We start from the raw sequence: 16,527 nt of genomic DNA on the forward strand, positions 1-16,527 counted from the left end.
TTATATTACTTTAATAACTGGGCTATTTTCATCATCTTTAATTTCTATCCATTAAACAATTCTTTTATCTGTCACATCAATCAAATCTTACACTAATTCTTACAAACTGATCAAATGCTGTTAGTTTATGAATAGTCTCTTCAAAACTTCCTATCTCCGTGAGTGGAAATTAATCTTTCCCATAAAATTTAGTTATGAAGGATATTTTTCACAGAATCAAAATTTTATTTAAAACAAACATAATTTTTAAGAGAGTTTATAATAACCATTCGTATTTTACAATTTTATATCGAGAGCCTCCATGACTCAAAAAGGAAGTGAAAAATGTTCAAGATTTAAATCATATTTTTATTACCATGTATAAATCAGCAATATTCTTTTATAGATTCTCAAAAAAAAAATATAAAAATTCAATCAAATATGCTGTGGCCAGATAAAACAATTAAGAATTAGTTTGTTCATTAAGCAAGCTCTATCCATTGGACACCTGTCGCACTTTGTTAAAATAAGACAAATGTTGCAATTGTTTTTCATTAATATTGTGCGTCTAATATGCACTGCAGCAAACTCTAAGCCCATGCCTGTTAATAAATTTTCCAAATTAAACATTTTAATAATTAGAATAGAATCTCCAATGATGCAATTATGATATGAGTTGTTTGACCTTTTTTTATAAGTTATATATTATTAAATAAAATTTAAGAATTTCAATATATTTTTAAGCAGAATGTTTAAGACTGAAATTGAGTACTATAATTATCTAATAATTTGTGGGAATCACCCCGTGAGTTTCTTTACAGGTAAAAATACATAAGGATTGGTTTTTATATTGAGGAATTTCATAAAAAGCTTGATGCTTGGAGTAAATTTATAATTTTTTAAAAAAAATTATTCACACGATTCACAAATTAATCGTCATTATTAATGAGTTGTCCTATGTGAATCTGGCTAGAAATTATAAAACTAATTGTGTGATTAAGGAACTGAAAGAGTAGTTTGCGTGAAATTAGTTTGATGGGTTAGTTTGATGGACCTTAAAAAGACAGACAAACCCTCTTTGTAAACAGGAGAATGAAAAGGGAATATAGGCTGCAACTGGAAAATTTGTGATGTGGTTTCACGCGCTGTGGTACATTAACATTAACCGGGTCTTAGTGGTAGCAACGAAGCAGCACCGTCACATTTGAGCAGGGTTAGGTATAGTTAATCTCTCATTAAGGAAAACTAACCATGGTTAAGGATGTTGGAGTTCACTATGTTGGGGTAGTCATGTCATCACACATCACTGAGAAAGAGACACGGTGAGAGTGTGTGCGTGTGTTTGCGGAGAGGGAGAGAATCAAGTTCTTTGTATAAAGACATCCAATTTGTCGTTAGTTGGGTGCTAGAGGCAAAAAATATCACTATGAATTTTCTGTTTTTGTAACCAAAAGTAATAGAAAAGGGATTCCCAGTTGACACCATTGCTCACTGAGCTCAGTGTTTGTGTGTGTGACTGAGAAGAGAAAGGAAAGAAGAATCTTTTGGTGTCTGTCTCTCATATCTCAACTCACACCACCTCCCTCTTCCTTCTTTTTTTCAAAGGCTAGGATTTTCTTCCTTCCTGTTGTCAAAAGCTTCTCCCTTTCTTCCTCTTCTGTTCATTCATTCATCTTTTGGGCTACTTTGGCCTCTTTTGAGCTTCCTCGTTTATCAAAGGAAGATGGGCTAATCGTGCATTTTTATACATCTTGGTGTTTGGATCGATTTAAGTGTTCGCGCAGCCATCCTTTGCGTTGCTCCATTTCTCAGTGTCACTGACGATTTTTTCTTTTTGGTAGGTGGTGTTACTATTATTAATAATTCTATTAATAGATTCAATTGTTCTCTGTTTAGGATTATCTCAAATTGTTCCTATGGTTACCTTTCTCGTTGAACGTGGTAATTCTTCGAAGCATAATTTGTCATTAAAGCATACCAAGCCTAGCTGGAGGGGTTTTACTGTTCTAGTGTGAGATTTTAGATTTATCTCCCTCTCTGCTATTTTCTCATGAGTACCGTGTGCCAAACCTGAATTTTCTGAAATTCTGAGGTGCAAAAGAAAAGGCATAAAACTTTTGTTACGGACCTTTCTTGTAATGTAACATTAGGTGGTTTTGATTCTGCTGGATTTTTAGTTTTGGGTTATAAATGTCTTTTAAGTTGTTTTCAGATTTCTGAATTTTCATCCCTACTATGATTGTTTGAAGGACTGTGAAGTGAACAATTAATACAAGTCTGCTTCTGCATCTTGTCCACCAAAGCTCATCACTTGGCCATCCTCAAAATGGTTTCAAGGTCATATTCAAACTTGTTAGATCTTACTTCCTGTGGCTCCCCAACTTTCGGTCGCGAGAAGAAAAGGCTGCCTCGAGTGGCGACTGTTGCCGGAGTTCTGTCTGAACTAGATGATGAGTCCAGCAATAATAGTGTTGGGTCTGATACTCCATCCTCAGTCTCTCAAGAGAGGATGATAATTGTAGGTAACCAGCTTCCACTAAGGGCACGCAGAAAAGACAATGGTACTTGGGAGTTCACATGGGATGAGGACTCACTTCTTTTGCAGCTGCAAGATGGTCTTGGGGATGATGTGGAAACTATCTATATTGGTTGTCTTAAAGAAGAGATTGAGCCGAGTGAGCAAGATGATGTTGCCCAGTACTTGCTGGACACTTTCAAATGCGTGCCCACCTTTCTCCCACCCGAGCTTTTCAGTAAATTCTACCATGGATTCTGCAAACAACATCTCTGGCCTTTATTTCACTACATGCTTCCGCTTTCGCCTGATCTTGGTGGTAGATTCGATAGGTCCCTTTGGCAGGCATATGTTTCTGTGAACAAGATATTTGCGGATAAAGTGATGGAAGTCATCAGCCCTGATGACGACTTTGTGTGGGTTCATGACTACCATCTGATGGTACTTCCAACATTTTTGAGAAAGAGATTTAACAGGGTTAGACTAGGATTCTTCCTCCACAGTCCCTTCCCTTCCTCTGAGATATACCGAACCCTTCCTGTCAGGGACGAACTTCTTAGAGCTCTTCTGAATTCTGACCTTATTGGGTTTCATACTTTTGATTATGCCAGGCATTTCCTCTCTTGTTGCAGTAGAATGCTTGGAATTTCTTACCAATCTAAGCGGGGTTACATTGGTCTTGAGTACTATGGAAGAACTGTAAGCATTAAGATTCTTCCTGTTGGTATTCATATAGGTCAGCTCCAATCAGTCATGAGTCTTCCCGAGACAGAAAGCAAGGTTGCAGAGTTAAAAAGCCAGTTCAGAGATCAAACTGTGCTGCTCGGGGTGGATGACATGGATATCTTCAAAGGAATCAGCTTAAAACTTTTGGCCATGGAACAATTGCTTTTGCAACATCCTGATAAGAGGGGCAGAGTTGTGCTTGTCCAAATTGCAAACCCTGCAAGAGGCCGCGGAAAGGACGTGCAGGAGGTACAAAGTGAAACTTATGCCACGGTGAAGAGGATAAATAATACTTTTGGAAGGCCTGGATACACACCTGTAGTCTTGATTGATAGACCACTTCAGAGTTACGAGCGAATTGCTTATTATGTGATTGCTGAATGTTGCCTTGTTACAGCAGTGAGAGATGGGATGAACCTTATACCCTATGAATACATCATTTGTAGACAAGGAAGTGAGAAGATAGATGAGATCTTAGGGACAGACCCACTTACTCAAAAGAGGAGTATGCTGGTGGTGTCCGAATTCATTGGCTGCTCCCCTTCGTTGAGTGGGGCAATTAGAGTGAATCCGTGGAACATTGATGCTGTTGCCGAGGCTATGGATTCTGCACTGATGGTCCCAGAGGCTGAAAAGCAGATGCGGCATGAGAAACATTATAGGTATGTTAGTACACATGATGTTGCATATTGGGCGCGCAGCTTCTTGCAGGATCTGGAAAGGGCATGCAGAGATCATCTAAGGAGACGATGCTGGGGAATTGGTTTTGGTTTAGGCTTTCGAGTAATTGCTTTGGATCCAAACTTTAGAAAGCTATCGGTGGAACATATTGTTTCAGCTTACAAGAGGACGAAGCACCGAGCAATTCTTTTGGATTATGATGGTACTATGGTGCAGCCTGGATCGATGAGTACAACACCTAATGCGGAAGCCGTTGGCATCTTTAACATCTTGTGCAGGGACACCAAGAATTGTGTTTTCATCGTAAGTGGAAGGGAGAGAGGGACTCTTACTGAATGGTTTTCTTCTTGTGAAAGGATGGGAATTGCTGCAGAGCATGGTTATTTTGTGAGGTACACATCCTTTTACCTTTGTGGTTACCGCAAATCATATTAATGGATTTTACTAGTTTTAATTTCTTAATTTTAAGAACGATCAAGTTTGAATCTTTTAATCATATTTGGCTTTTCTATTGTTAACCGTGAAATAAACTCACTGTTTCATTTTTTATATGATAGAATGTTGAGGAAAAGTACTGTTCCTTGGCCGAGCTTGCTTGTGTACTCAAACTGAAGTTTATCTTCTTTTGTTTTTCCAGGACAAATCAAAATTCAGAATGGGAAACATGTGTTCCAGTACCCGATTTTGAGTGGAAACAGATTGCTGAGCCGGTTATGCAATTGTATATGGAAACAACTGATGGTTCTAACATAGAGGCCAAAGAAAGTGCCCTTGTTTGGAATTACGAGTATGCAGACAGAGACTTTGGTTCATGTCAAGCTAAGGAGCTTCTTGATCACCTGGAAAGTGTTCTTGCCAATGAGCCTGTCTCTGTTAAAAGTAGTCCAAACATTGTGGAAGTAAAACCTCAGGTCAGCTATAATAAATCTTTCAACTTTGAACGTAATTTTAGGTTGGTCATATCTAGTTTACTAGTTTACATGCATCTATAGTTGTGACTTCCTTCAGGGTGATTTAATTGTAGTGGTGCTTGGCACAGAACCATGTTAGTGCCATAGTTGGGATGCATTTTGGGATTTGATTACTTCTCAAGAACTTGTGGGCATATAAGAAGTTAATTTAGTAGTTAAGTCATGAAATGTGGTTGACTATCTTCTCTTGTTGGACTGAGTGCAGGGTGTGAGTAAGGGTATTGTAGCAGAACGTCTTCTCTCAACAATGAAACAAAAAGGGGTGATTCCAGATTTTGTTCTATGCATTGGAGATGACAGATCAGACGAGGACATGTTTGGGGTGATAATGAATGCAAGGGCGTCACTGTCTCCAGTAGCTGAAGTGTTTCCATGCACTGTTGGTCAGAAACCTAGCAAGGCCAAGTATTACTTGGAAGACACAAGTGAGATTTTGAGAATGTTGCAAGGCCTTGCCAATGCTTCTGAGCACTCTACTAGAACTTCTTCCCAACCTTCTCATTAAAGTTATTGTTTTTTTTAAACGTGTATCACACATACACTATTTTGTCTATACTGGGATATCTGTACTGTGTTAGATTTGTCGATCTATTTGATTTTCTGGCAGTGGTGCCTTCATTTATTGATATCCCAACGTTGTTGTTGCAACTACCAATAGGTTGTTTTCAAAGTAGATGAAATTACGTGTATTTACTGTTTCTTTTCTTCGCTATTACCTCTGACCATTTTGATGTGTGGTAAAGTGATTCTTGATTGGGAATGAATGAACGATAGGGCTGTGAATGTGGTGCATGAATTCACATCACTTTTTGGCCTGGGTTGTTCTGATTTATGTACAATTTTCAGTGAGTGATGGTTTTCTTTCTCTTGCAATCGCTGGTTCAATTAATTGGGGTCTGGTGGACTTTTGTCATATAAATGTTTTCCGAGGTCATTATTTCTGAATTTGAACTCCTAACGTTGCAGAGAAGTCTTGCCTCAGTTTTTGTGTCAATTGAATTGTCTCAAATCTTGGGCTTCATTAATGCAATTAATGGCTTTCATAGATAACGTTTTAAATAATGCCTTATGTTTTGAGATTTTAGAAAATGGTGTTTTTTTAAGAAAGCGTTATGAAGTGGTTGAGCATTTGCTTTTATAGTACTGAGTTCACTTGTTTCGTCTTTTAGTTGAGTATACAATGTTGTCAATTATTTTAAAAAAGAAAAATAATTCGTACCAGTCATACTTTGATTAAAAAAAGATGGTCCTACTTAACTCGAATATAATTATATTCATGTGGTCTCAAAAAAAAAAAATTGAGTTTGCAATTTTACCCTATTCGAACTTTTCGTTAAATACGTAAATTCCTATTAGGCTAAAATTTAAAATGATATGTTTTGAAATAGTTGCTGGCTAGAATTTCTTTTTTTATTATTTTATTTTGAATGAATTAATATAAATTAATGAATTGAGATGTAAATTAAATTGGATTAAGCTTTGATGTAAAAGAAAAGAACAAAAAATGGTAAAAGATGGAGGCATTGATTGGTCGGGATGAGTATCTAATATCTATGAAAAGAGGGCTTCGTAGGCAAGCCCACCAACAACTCTAACATTGTCGGAGTAGGAATCACCAAACACCATCATTCTAGTATCTTTTACTTTATTTAAATAAAATTAACAATGACTAACATTATATACAATCATTTTAAAAGTTAAAATTTTAAATAAATAAAAGCGTCTTTGATATATAGAGATTAATAATCACTTTTAACCTTTAATTATATTTTAGAAAAAAAAATATTGAAATTCAATTCACTTCCATATTATAAAGTTAAATCGCCGTCTTTGAAATGTAAGCATTCTTGGAAGTTATTCTTGAAAAAGAAAAACCATTTTTAGAGTTATTTTTATTTTCGCCGAGTCATGTGTCTTGTCAAAATTATTTTTATTAAACGTTTGGTCTTTTTTTTCCCCTTTAAAATATATTTCTTAACTTTTAAATTCAAAATATTAAAATGAATAAATACGGTTAATTAATAAGATAACATTTTTCTTTCTTGTGGAGACTGATAAAGGAGTATTAAGATACACTCATGGCCAATATTTTCGATATACACATTGATCAATCATTTCGTTATAAATTTTATAAATATTGAGAAATTTAATGTTCTTAACTGAATAAATATTTTAAATAAAAATGCAGTTCTTAACTGCATAAAAATTTAAAATAAAAAATAACAGTAATAGAGAAAGTGGTGGAGAACATTTTTAACAATAGAAAGAGGACGATAAGTAGGATGTGAAAATTTGTTGAACAAAGTTTTAATAGAATTTGATAAGACATAAAGGAAAATGAAAGGGTGATAGGAGAGGGAAGAGTGTCTGATAAAAAGTGTAACTAAAATTATTATAAGACATATACGTGTCAACTAAAGCATTGATATATGAAACTATCTTAAACAAAGTATTGATATGTGAATGTAATAACTCTTGTTTCAGAAATTACAATTCTTTCAACAAACAAAAAGTAAGGAAATATAAAGATGGAGTGAAATTTTAGCCGCAAGAGAAGGTTCATTAAAAATTAGAATAATAAATTTTATTGATTATTCTAATTTTGTTCCTTTGTTCGATCTATTAAGGATGAGATTATTATGAATATACGATTCCAATTAGATATAAATTCAATCATATAAAAAGATTAACATCATTCTTTGTCTAAAACCTTAAGGTAATGGATTAATGATTCTTCACTTTTGAAACTCTTTGTTTAGAAGATTTTCGATACAAATATTATTTGACTCATTTGAATTTAACTGGGTTCTGATATCGCTGGTTGGGTCTGTGAATGATGATGTTCATTGAAAAGATAGATCTGAACACGTAAAGAATTATTCAAAATCTTAAGACAATTAGTTAATATGTTTTCACTTTTACCTCAAGCTTTACTTTTTTTTTTCATTTTTAGCAACTGTATGATTTAATCTTAAACTTGGAATTTCAATTTGGTTTAAGTTTTTAAAATATTTTAATAATATGGATATAAAAATGGTATCTTTCTGATAAGTTCCGGTTAGCCTTGCACCAAGCTCTTCGTGTCAATATACTAATGGTTCATGGTTGGATTTTGAGGTTTGGATTTGATTTAAATGTGGCTACGTGGAACGCCCTTTTTGGTTTTTCATGTCAAATGTGACACTTTACTCAGATTTATATGATTCAAATGAATGGGAATTATATAAGTTATCTTCCTCCATATAAAAGAATAATAATTAAAAGAGAAAGAGAAATTAAAAAAAAATGGAGTGAAAAGAAAGCAGGTAATTATAGTTATTGAAAGCTTAAGAACCATTCAGATTCACATGTCCATGTTCTTTTTCGATGGTTGCATGAGACTGTTACACGTCACATTTTCGGTGTTGGAAGGGACAGTAACCATTTGTAGCGACACCACCATTTCTTTATCTTTCCCACAGATCACAGCATAACATAACCTTCCAACAACATGGCCAGGCAATTGAGCTACCAAATCCAAGGTGGTCGACAACAGCTTCCAATTCAAACTCTTGTTTTCGTATTATGTGTCACCCTCTCTCTTCTTGCAGCCATCATCTTCTTCTGTGCAGAAGGAGTAGACAGGAACTCCAGAAACTCCCAAGACAACAACAATGGCAACGCTGGTTCAGCCTGCGCCGGCGGCGGGTGTGGCTCAGCTTGTGGCGGAGGTTGCGGCGGTTAAGAAACTAACTAACGAGAGAGAATCTATTTGGCACATGGTTGTGTGTTCCTCGTTGTGGTCAAAATAGTATAAGATGCTGTTGTACATGAAATGATTGATTGTACCAACGACCCAAAGTAAAATGTGTGAAATCCAATCACCCTACCTGTCTCTGCTTTTTTTATTCTTCCCTTCTTTATTTTTAATATCAAAATATTATATTCAGCAACAGAAAGAGAAATTTATCATTTAATGAAAATTATGCAGTTTTTTCGTTAGAGAAACGACAAACGTAAAGTAAACCGACATTTGGATCTGGAACAAAGGGACCAAAACATTACTTCTTATAATAGCTGTTGTGTTCTGCTGGTTAAAGATTAAACTCTAACTTGTGCTTGTTCAAACTATTTTTAAAATTAATTTTCACCTGCTCGATCATGTGCTTATTTCATTTTATCCAAATTTTTATGCGAACATAAGATCTAGTCTTATAAGTTCTTCTTAGTTTATTTAAAATTTAAAATTCTTGATGAAAAGTTTACCATTTTCTATATCTCTTTCTCTCCACTCGTTAAACTTTGATACATGCTCTTCTTTGTTCTCTTTATCCTGTTCATCATGATTTTTCTACTTTGGCTTTTTGTTATTTTGACTCTGGCTGCGACAACCCTTTTACTGTGAATGAATATGTGATCATGACAAGCCCCAAAGATGCCTTGGTGAAGAATTTTGATAAAGACAACTCACTGTAATGAAAGGAAGGTAAAAAAGTGGACTTGAAGGGTTTGATTTAGGGTTTATGTAATATTTAGTGTGTCTTGGAAATATTATAGCTCTTTTTTTTTTCCTAATTTGCTTTCAGCGCTGAAACAAGTTCAAAAAGCACATATATAATTGCAAAATTTGATTTTACTAACTGTGTTAAAAGGTGCTATTTCTAATATATTTGGTGATTATGTTATAAGTATTGGTAAAAGCTTTTGCAAAGATAAGTTTAGAGTATCAGATAATTTAAAAATTCTCTAGTTAGTTTTACTGTTGGAGAATATTACGAAGTTGTTATGAATATTATGTTGTTTTTTAAAATGTTTTTAAAGCTTGTGGTATCATAGTTGATTGCATAAATTTCCTCCACCAATTCTGCATATAGGAATAAAATTTTGACACGCCTTTTGTTTCAATTAATTATATCAAATATTAATGGATCATATCTTCTTAAATCAAACTTAAGTGGTGTAAATATACTTGAACTGATTGCATAGTAGCTTAATCGATTATAAGAATAAAAAATAAACAATTTAATAAACTATAAGAAGGTAGTAATTAATTACAAAACTGTGTTGTAATAAAACACTTTTTTTCTGAATTTGATTGAGTTGGTTTAAAACTTTAAGAAGTATCTTTTTATGCCATATAAATAAAAACTTGTACCTGTGACTTCAAATTCAAGAGACATAACATAATCATTACCGGTAATTATTGTCAGGCCCTCTAAGATCTTTTGCATTAGAGGGTTGTGAAAAGAAGTGTGCTTTCAAGTTGTAATCTCTGTCACAGAGGTGACTTGAGCAATTTTTTCTTTATACATTGCAAGGATGGTGGGGTAGCTATTTTGTATTTGATTGTTGTGAGTGGGTGTTCATATTCTGATAAAAAAAAATAGCGAGGGTCTACGTTTTAATTTAGAATGGGCAAAAAGTTACACTTATTGGTGTATATTTATTAAAAAAACAAGTGAATAATTATTTATAATTTTGTGCGTTCACATCTTTTAAATTATACTTGTAATTGTTCATTCTTAGGATATTGCATGTAGTTCAATTTATTATTGTGCGTTACTCAATCCCCATTTTGTCGTTATAAACTCATAAGTTTCACTTTACATGCACACCAAGTTAGATTGGCCTAGTGTTATTCAATATGTGTTGTTTTAATTGGGCCAAATTTAATTATCAAAATTGACATGTCAAACTTTTGACATTAGACAAAGACAGATATTTTGTTTTCATCCAAATGTAGCACTGCCCCAATTGAATTTTTCAGAAATAATTTTTTTTCGCAATTTAACTAGGCCCAGTTAGGAATGATTTAACTTGTGTAACATTTAACTTTTCATTTACCCAACTGCCTATTTATTTATTTATTTACTCTTTTCTCTTTTAGACAAGTACTCCATCAAACTTTGTCTAATGTGCAGTCTCATTACCATACTCCAACGAGAATGAAGTTGGTTAACAAGTGAAAATAAATGAAAATAAAATTGTTTTATGTAAACGAGAAATAAGTTCAAAAAACTAAAAAAAAAAGTTCCCGTTTTTACCTACTTATACTTCCCCTCTGTCTGTTTCTCTATTTCTAATAAAGAACTGTATTTTTTTTACATTTTTTTAAACTATTTTCATCTTATTTATTTATTTCAATCATATATATTTTTCTCCTCTACACAAAGCAGTTCACACTGTATAGGTACTCTTTTTTCTGTTCACAGCCATACTATCTGTTTGTTTTTTTCCACACAAAGGAACAAACCATCGTACTAAACTTGACGCTGCAAAACCACCGCCCAAAAATACTAGAAGCCTCTTATTGTGAGGTGAGGAGTAAAGGTAGAGATACCAACATTCACACACTATCCTCAAACCCCACTAAATAAAAGCATTGTATCTAAATCATCCTCCACTCATTCAATCAACATTGCAAAGACATTTTTGTCTGATAGCTATAGGAAAACTACGAAACAATGTGCATGAAACAGGCTCACCTCCACCTTCCGAATTTAAGCGTCGTGTCTTATGCATGAATGTTCTGTCCCTCTGACACATACATTTATGAATCACTATGCTCAACAGTTCTTTTCAAAACCGCAGCGTTCATGATCATGACACCAAAAGTATGTCAGCATTTTTTTCTTACATGATAAATGCCGAGTATATGACAAAGATAGCCATAAAATTTCATCGCACTTTTTTATCGTCAGTAATTTCATCGTTGAGTATATACTGATCTATAGCCATCAAATTATTTACATCGCACTTGCATTTCTTATTTCAGTGGAGGATATATCCATGCGGAACTGCTCTGCTGGAATGGAGACGAACATGTCTTTTAGTTCTTCTGGAACATCAATATCATCTAGAACCTGTGAAAACATACGATAGCCTATCTAACACTGAACTTTAAAAAATGTCATAACTAGAATCATATTTCCTATGCTGTAATACCTTGAAAGCACCATCTACATTCCGACCACCCACAAGGAAAGTGCATCCTGTTTCTTTACATCCAATTAGTATCTTCAACATCTTGTAGTAGTCACCGTCATAATATTTAGGCTGCATGAGTAACATATAATAATTTGAAGATATTAATTAACAAAATCTATTAAAACAAACAAAAAAAGGTAAACTCATTCCTTAAGTACAAAAAATACGAAGTGAAAAATGAAACTAAAGATCTTGTATACCTTTCAGACTTCTGGCTTGACATAATCAATAATGCAATAGCAACAGAACCAAAAAAATCAGATATTTCTTGTTACAACCACTTTTTCATGTAAGAGAATATTTTGTTTCATTTTTCTTTACAAAGTGACATTTTTTTAAATGAAAACAAAACATTTTCTATCTAGAAGTAAAGAAACCCACAAGTTTTCTTTACTGTTTTACTCTCGGGGCTTTATATAGACATAATCATGTTTACAGCTGAAGCAGTATTAATTCATCAGGAATATTTTCAAAGTTTATGTTTATTAAAACGCAATTTTATGCCAATATACTAGTTAAAGCTGACAGTCTGATACCTAGTCCTTGTTCAAAATCAGTCAATCTGTCATATATATTCCTTCTCAATTAGCTCAATCGAACTAAACTTATCTTTAAGGAGAAATAACAATATTTCAGTGTGCCATACAAAAACTACACATGTCGGGAAACATTCTTAAACGAAATATACGATTTTTATTCAACAAAATCAGTCCATTTCAAGAATACCAAGACGTAAACCACAGGACGGCAGATTGATATGCAAAACAAAAGACAGTCAGATTGGTCTAACCCCCCCTTCAGCCATGAGAAAGTTTCCTGAACAACTGTAATAATGTCTAACGAGTAAAACCTGATTTTCCTCAATAACAAGACCACTGTCCACAAACAATATATGTGTGCGTCTGTGTAAGGAACAATGACATCATCGAGCAGAAACCAGATGCTCAAAAAAGTGCAGGATACGAAACGATAAAAATTAAGTAAGGTTGATCCAAGCAGAAAGTAATTTCATACATTAATAAGCCTCACTGCTGTGTCAGCTCCAATTACAAAAGCACTGCCTGGAAAAAGTTCAGCCTTCTTATAAAAATAAGGCTGATTCGATATAATTACTGTTTTACCTGCCATTGAAGAAATCATTAACGGATTTAGTTGGTGCATTAAATAATACTACTACGCTCTAAACGGTATTAAACTCCAAATATCATATTGCCATATGACTTATCCTAATTATTGAATTTAAAACACGTGAACTCCATTCAGTATTCAACATGAAAATGGAAAGTTAAGAGCCCATCATTGGATATAAAAATGGAAGTAGTTCCTCTTCACATAGAAAATTGTACACTATAGGTTAAGATCCATTCATTTTTAATATAGAATCTGGCAGAGTAGAAAAGAACATCACCAATTTTTTCAAATTGTTTGACACGGTCTTTGATCTGAGACACCGACAATGGAGGTTTGTCTGCATTGACAGCAGATATTTCAAAGCAAGGATACCCATCATGGCAAATGCTGCATATATGTCTTCTTAATTATAGAAATATTGAAATAAAATTATGAACAAAAGAAACAAAATTTAAATGAGCCATCATGCATAGATATATGATCCTAATTAGATAGAAAAAGAAGAGTTTTGATTTCTAATCCATAATGTATAAATATAATGCAAACTTTTCACTCATCAGGTATGAAATTTTATCATTATAGTGTTGGCACAATATCAACTTCTAAACAGAATACTCTATTATCAGTGTCAAAGTTAAATAATTTATTTACTACAGCGAAAACTACTATGATAAATAACATTAATATTATCAACAAATATCAGTATAATAGAATAGTATAGTCTAACCACTAAAATCAAAGAGTTTAGTATCTTGAAAAGCACATATATATTAAGCGCATTAAAAATAAAACTTGAAAAAATAACAGGCAATTCATATGTTATGACGAATCCTTTATAAATTAACCTGTAAAGAAATTGAACATTTAACGAATATTATGAGTTTAAGTACCGAGTAGCAACTTCCATAAGCTTGAGATGCCCATCATGTAATGGATTGAAAGAACCAGGCATTATTATTTTTCTTTCAGCCGGTATCTCTGCAACAAAAATTATCATTAAGAAAGTAGAATGTAAATGTAACTAATAATCTAGCTTCTGCTCAAGGTTTTACCATACCATTTGCAAATGGGTAAATTTTAAAGCATATTTGACCATTTATAAGTTGCTCTAACTGCTGATCTTCATTGAAATGTGTTACACATTCATCCGATACATCTGATTCACTCAACACTGAAATTGATGCGGCACGAATTTTGCATGCATTTGCAATTGCCTAGAACCAGAACCGAAAAGAGAGCAAAAAGCAAATCAAACCAAAAGTCAGATTTTAAAACAATTGTGAAGGAATAAACTAAAGATTAGCCTCCAACTATTATTGTTCTTGTTTTACAAGATCTTCAGTGTTCTTATACTAATCTTGAAAAGGAAAAAAAACGATAGAAGATAATTTAAGTGCAAATAAATAGCAGAATAAAAATATTCTCAACAGTTTTCACACCTGCCACACACCTTGATCAAAAGATGACTAGAAACTCCATCCTCTTCTTCTCGTGTACGAAGCCCCTAGAATTGAACAGTTTGCAGAAAAATAAATAAAAATATTTACATAAACAATACAACACACACACACACACTAGATATGCTAACTTATGCCTATTTATCTTTTAAAAGTTTAACTTAGCGAGTTACACATTCGATTCTATGCCTTGGAAAATTTGAATGGGTGTAAGTCAGCAAATCTATCTATCTCTCTCTCTCTCTCTCTCTCTCTGTGTATGATAATAAGAATTGAGTTTAGAGTAACACATCTAAGAAGAATAGGATAATAGCACCTTAGTCAAGGTCACTCTTGATATCCACAGTTGGTCAGCTGTCCTTGTTGACATGTAAAGTCTGCAAATGAACATGAAAGCTAAACAAGTTCACTGTGGGGACTAGTCTTCCCCCCCAATGTCACATTTAGAAAAGGGAAAACACTATTGAGAAATCTGAAAAGAACCTCATTCAAGAAAATGCAACAAACTAACAAGATCCAGAGACTCAAGCACTCAAAATGTACACAAATAAATCCAGCGGTGACTTCAAAAGCAGAAGTAAAGCACATCTCTGTAGTTGATCATAGCTTGTATCCAGTCTTTGTTGTATCATTTTTATAATCAAATGACTAATACAGCAATACCAAATTACCAATACAGCAACGCAATGCACAGGCCAATGGCAACCTATTCAGACGTTACGCTGAAACTCAATATAGTGAGGATTCATCAATCATTTTCGTAGATAAGGCAGACATACCGGTGTTCCCCGAGTTTTGGACGACTGCTAGCCAAAGAGCCAGTGAAACCGACACCAACAACTGGGGATCCTAATCAACATGTTAATGCAGGCCACGTCAGTTCAAACTATTCCATTTTCACCACACAGACACACACACACAAAAAAAAGTCGCAACCCATCCATAAAAACATTTTAAGAAAGCCAAAGCAACCATGTTTCACACAACTCGTAAACTTTTACACATTATTAATACTAAGCAATAACAGAAACAAAAATGAACCTGGCGTAGAGAGCTTAAGAGCGCGATTATAAGCCAATAAAGCCATATCTTCGGCCGTCTGTTGGCTGCAAAACTGGGATGGAATCTGTGGCAACGAACAAAAGCAGTTAGTATAAAAGGGAAGAAACACAAAAGCGAAATTAATATAGAAGATTTATGGAAGGGAACCTTTCCCAGTAACTGTATGAGAGACATCTTAGAGTAAGGAACCACAACTTCGAGCACAGTGTTTGAAGCACCGGGAACTGATAGCAACGAACCCACCGTCTAAAAAAAGTCCAATTACTATTGATTCATTCAGCACTCTGCGTGCAACCAAATACAGAGAGAGAGAGAGAGAGAGAGAGAGAGAGGAAAAACCTGAGATGCTCCGCCGGTGAGATGCAGAACGGCTTGGAAAGAAGAGGAGTGAATGGCCTCTACGACGGTTCGGATGCGACTCTCCGTCATTCTCCTTCTCTTCCCTTCCGACACCTTTCGTTCCCCTCTTCAGATTTAAGCCAACGCCATCACACGCGATGTCGTTTCATTTAAACGACAACACAATGCCCACTTCACGCCGTTTTGACTTTTCATTAAACAAGTGTCACAGACAAACTATTAATTTATCAAACCCTCTCTAGAAACCACTATTTTTTCCTTATATCGTATTTTAGGAAAGAAAAAATATATTTTTCACAATATTTTGACGAGTTCATATATTAATTTTTTTACTTATTCATTATTTATTTATTATTTAGTTGATATATTTTAAAATTAATATAAAAATGACATATATATTGTATCGAAATATTATAAGAAAAATGTGTGTTAATATATCATTATTTTTTACCTAATACTTCTCCTCTTCCCATGTTATTTGAAATCAATTATCACCCTAATCCCATGAAAAAATGTAATCCATCACTACTTCTTCTTTTTCTGTATACAATGTTGTGAAAATTTATCACAATGTGCTTCAGATTGTGTTTCAAAGGTATTTTTCAATAAGCTTTTAATTGAGAGCCTAACAACTTCCAGCTTTGAGTATATTCAAAATGTTATTTTGTTGTTTTTTAAT

At 34.0% G+C, this 16,527-nt stretch overlaps 2 protein-coding genes across 3 annotated transcripts; one reads left to right on the forward strand and one right to left on the reverse strand.

Annotated features, from left to right (window-relative positions):
• The first annotated feature begins 1,386 nt into the window (after window positions 1-1,386).
• LOC148200788 (alpha,alpha-trehalose-phosphate synthase [UDP-forming] 5-like) lies at window positions 1,387-5,561 on the forward strand. Its single transcript, XM_088112183.1, has 4 exons — window positions 1,387-1,816; window positions 2,229-4,293; window positions 4,539-4,812; window positions 5,078-5,561. Exons 2-4 carry the CDS (start codon window positions 2,306-2,308, stop codon window positions 5,375-5,377), a joined length of 2,562 nt encoding a protein of 853 aa, XP_087968309.1. The 5' UTR covers window positions 1,387-1,816; window positions 2,229-2,305; the 3' UTR covers window positions 5,378-5,561.
• Window positions 5,562-11,205: 5,644 nt separating this feature from the next.
• LOC148200789 (uncharacterized) lies at window positions 11,206-15,986 on the reverse strand. 2 transcript variants are annotated; one of them, XM_088113971.1, is made up of 12 exons: window positions 15,828-15,986; window positions 15,636-15,734; window positions 15,468-15,552; window positions 15,206-15,275; window positions 14,743-14,803; window positions 14,420-14,473; window positions 14,027-14,183; window positions 13,860-13,947; window positions 13,247-13,356; window positions 12,853-12,959; window positions 11,797-11,907; window positions 11,206-11,714 (listed from the first exon to the last, which is right to left on the reverse strand). In XM_088113971.1, the coding sequence occupies exons 1-12, from the start codon at window positions 15,915-15,917 to the stop codon at window positions 11,598-11,600; spliced, it is 1,149 nt and encodes a 382-aa protein (XP_087970097.1). In that variant the 5' UTR covers window positions 15,918-15,986; the 3' UTR covers window positions 11,206-11,597. The 2 variants fall into 2 exon arrangements, with proteins under 2 accessions (XP_087970097.1, XP_087970098.1); XM_088113972.1 differs by having other exon boundaries at window positions 15,636-15,752; window positions 15,828-15,954.
• Window positions 15,987-16,527: the final 541 nt, after the last annotated feature.

Source organism: Vigna umbellata, chromosome 4 (assembly GCF_029865625.1).
Source record: "Vigna umbellata cultivar VRB3 chromosome 4, Vumbellata_1.0, whole genome shotgun sequence".
Taxonomy (NCBI): Eukaryota; Viridiplantae; Streptophyta; class Magnoliopsida; order Fabales; family Fabaceae; genus Vigna; species Vigna umbellata.

What these genes read in the sequence shown, in the direction of transcription:
- LOC148200788 (XM_088112183.1), top strand. Translation starts at nt 2,306, where the DNA reads ATGGTTTCAAGGTCATATTCAAACTTGTTAGATCTTACTTCCTGTGGC. An exon ending in GAGCATGGTTATTTTGTGAG is followed by an intron (nt 4,294 to 4,538) that starts GTACACATCCTT and finishes TTGTTTTTCCAG; the next exon opens with GACAAATCAAAATTCAGAAT. An exon ending in TTGTGGAAGTAAAACCTCAG is followed by an intron (nt 4,813 to 5,077) that starts GTCAGCTATAAT and finishes GACTGAGTGCAG; the next exon opens with GGTGTGAGTAAGGGTATTGT.
- LOC148200789 (XM_088113971.1), bottom strand. Translation starts at nt 15,917, where the DNA reads ATGACGGAGAGTCGCATCCGAACCGTCGTAGAGGCCATTCACTCCTCT. An exon ending in CTAGTCATCTTTTGATCAAG is followed by an intron (nt 14,184 to 14,419) that starts GTGTGTGGCAGG and finishes TTCTGGTTCTAG; the next exon opens with GCAATTGCAAATGCATGCAA. An exon ending in CTTATGGAAGTTGCTACTCG is followed by an intron (nt 13,357 to 13,859) that starts GTACTTAAACTC and finishes ACATATATGCAG; the next exon opens with CATTTGCCATGATGGGTATC.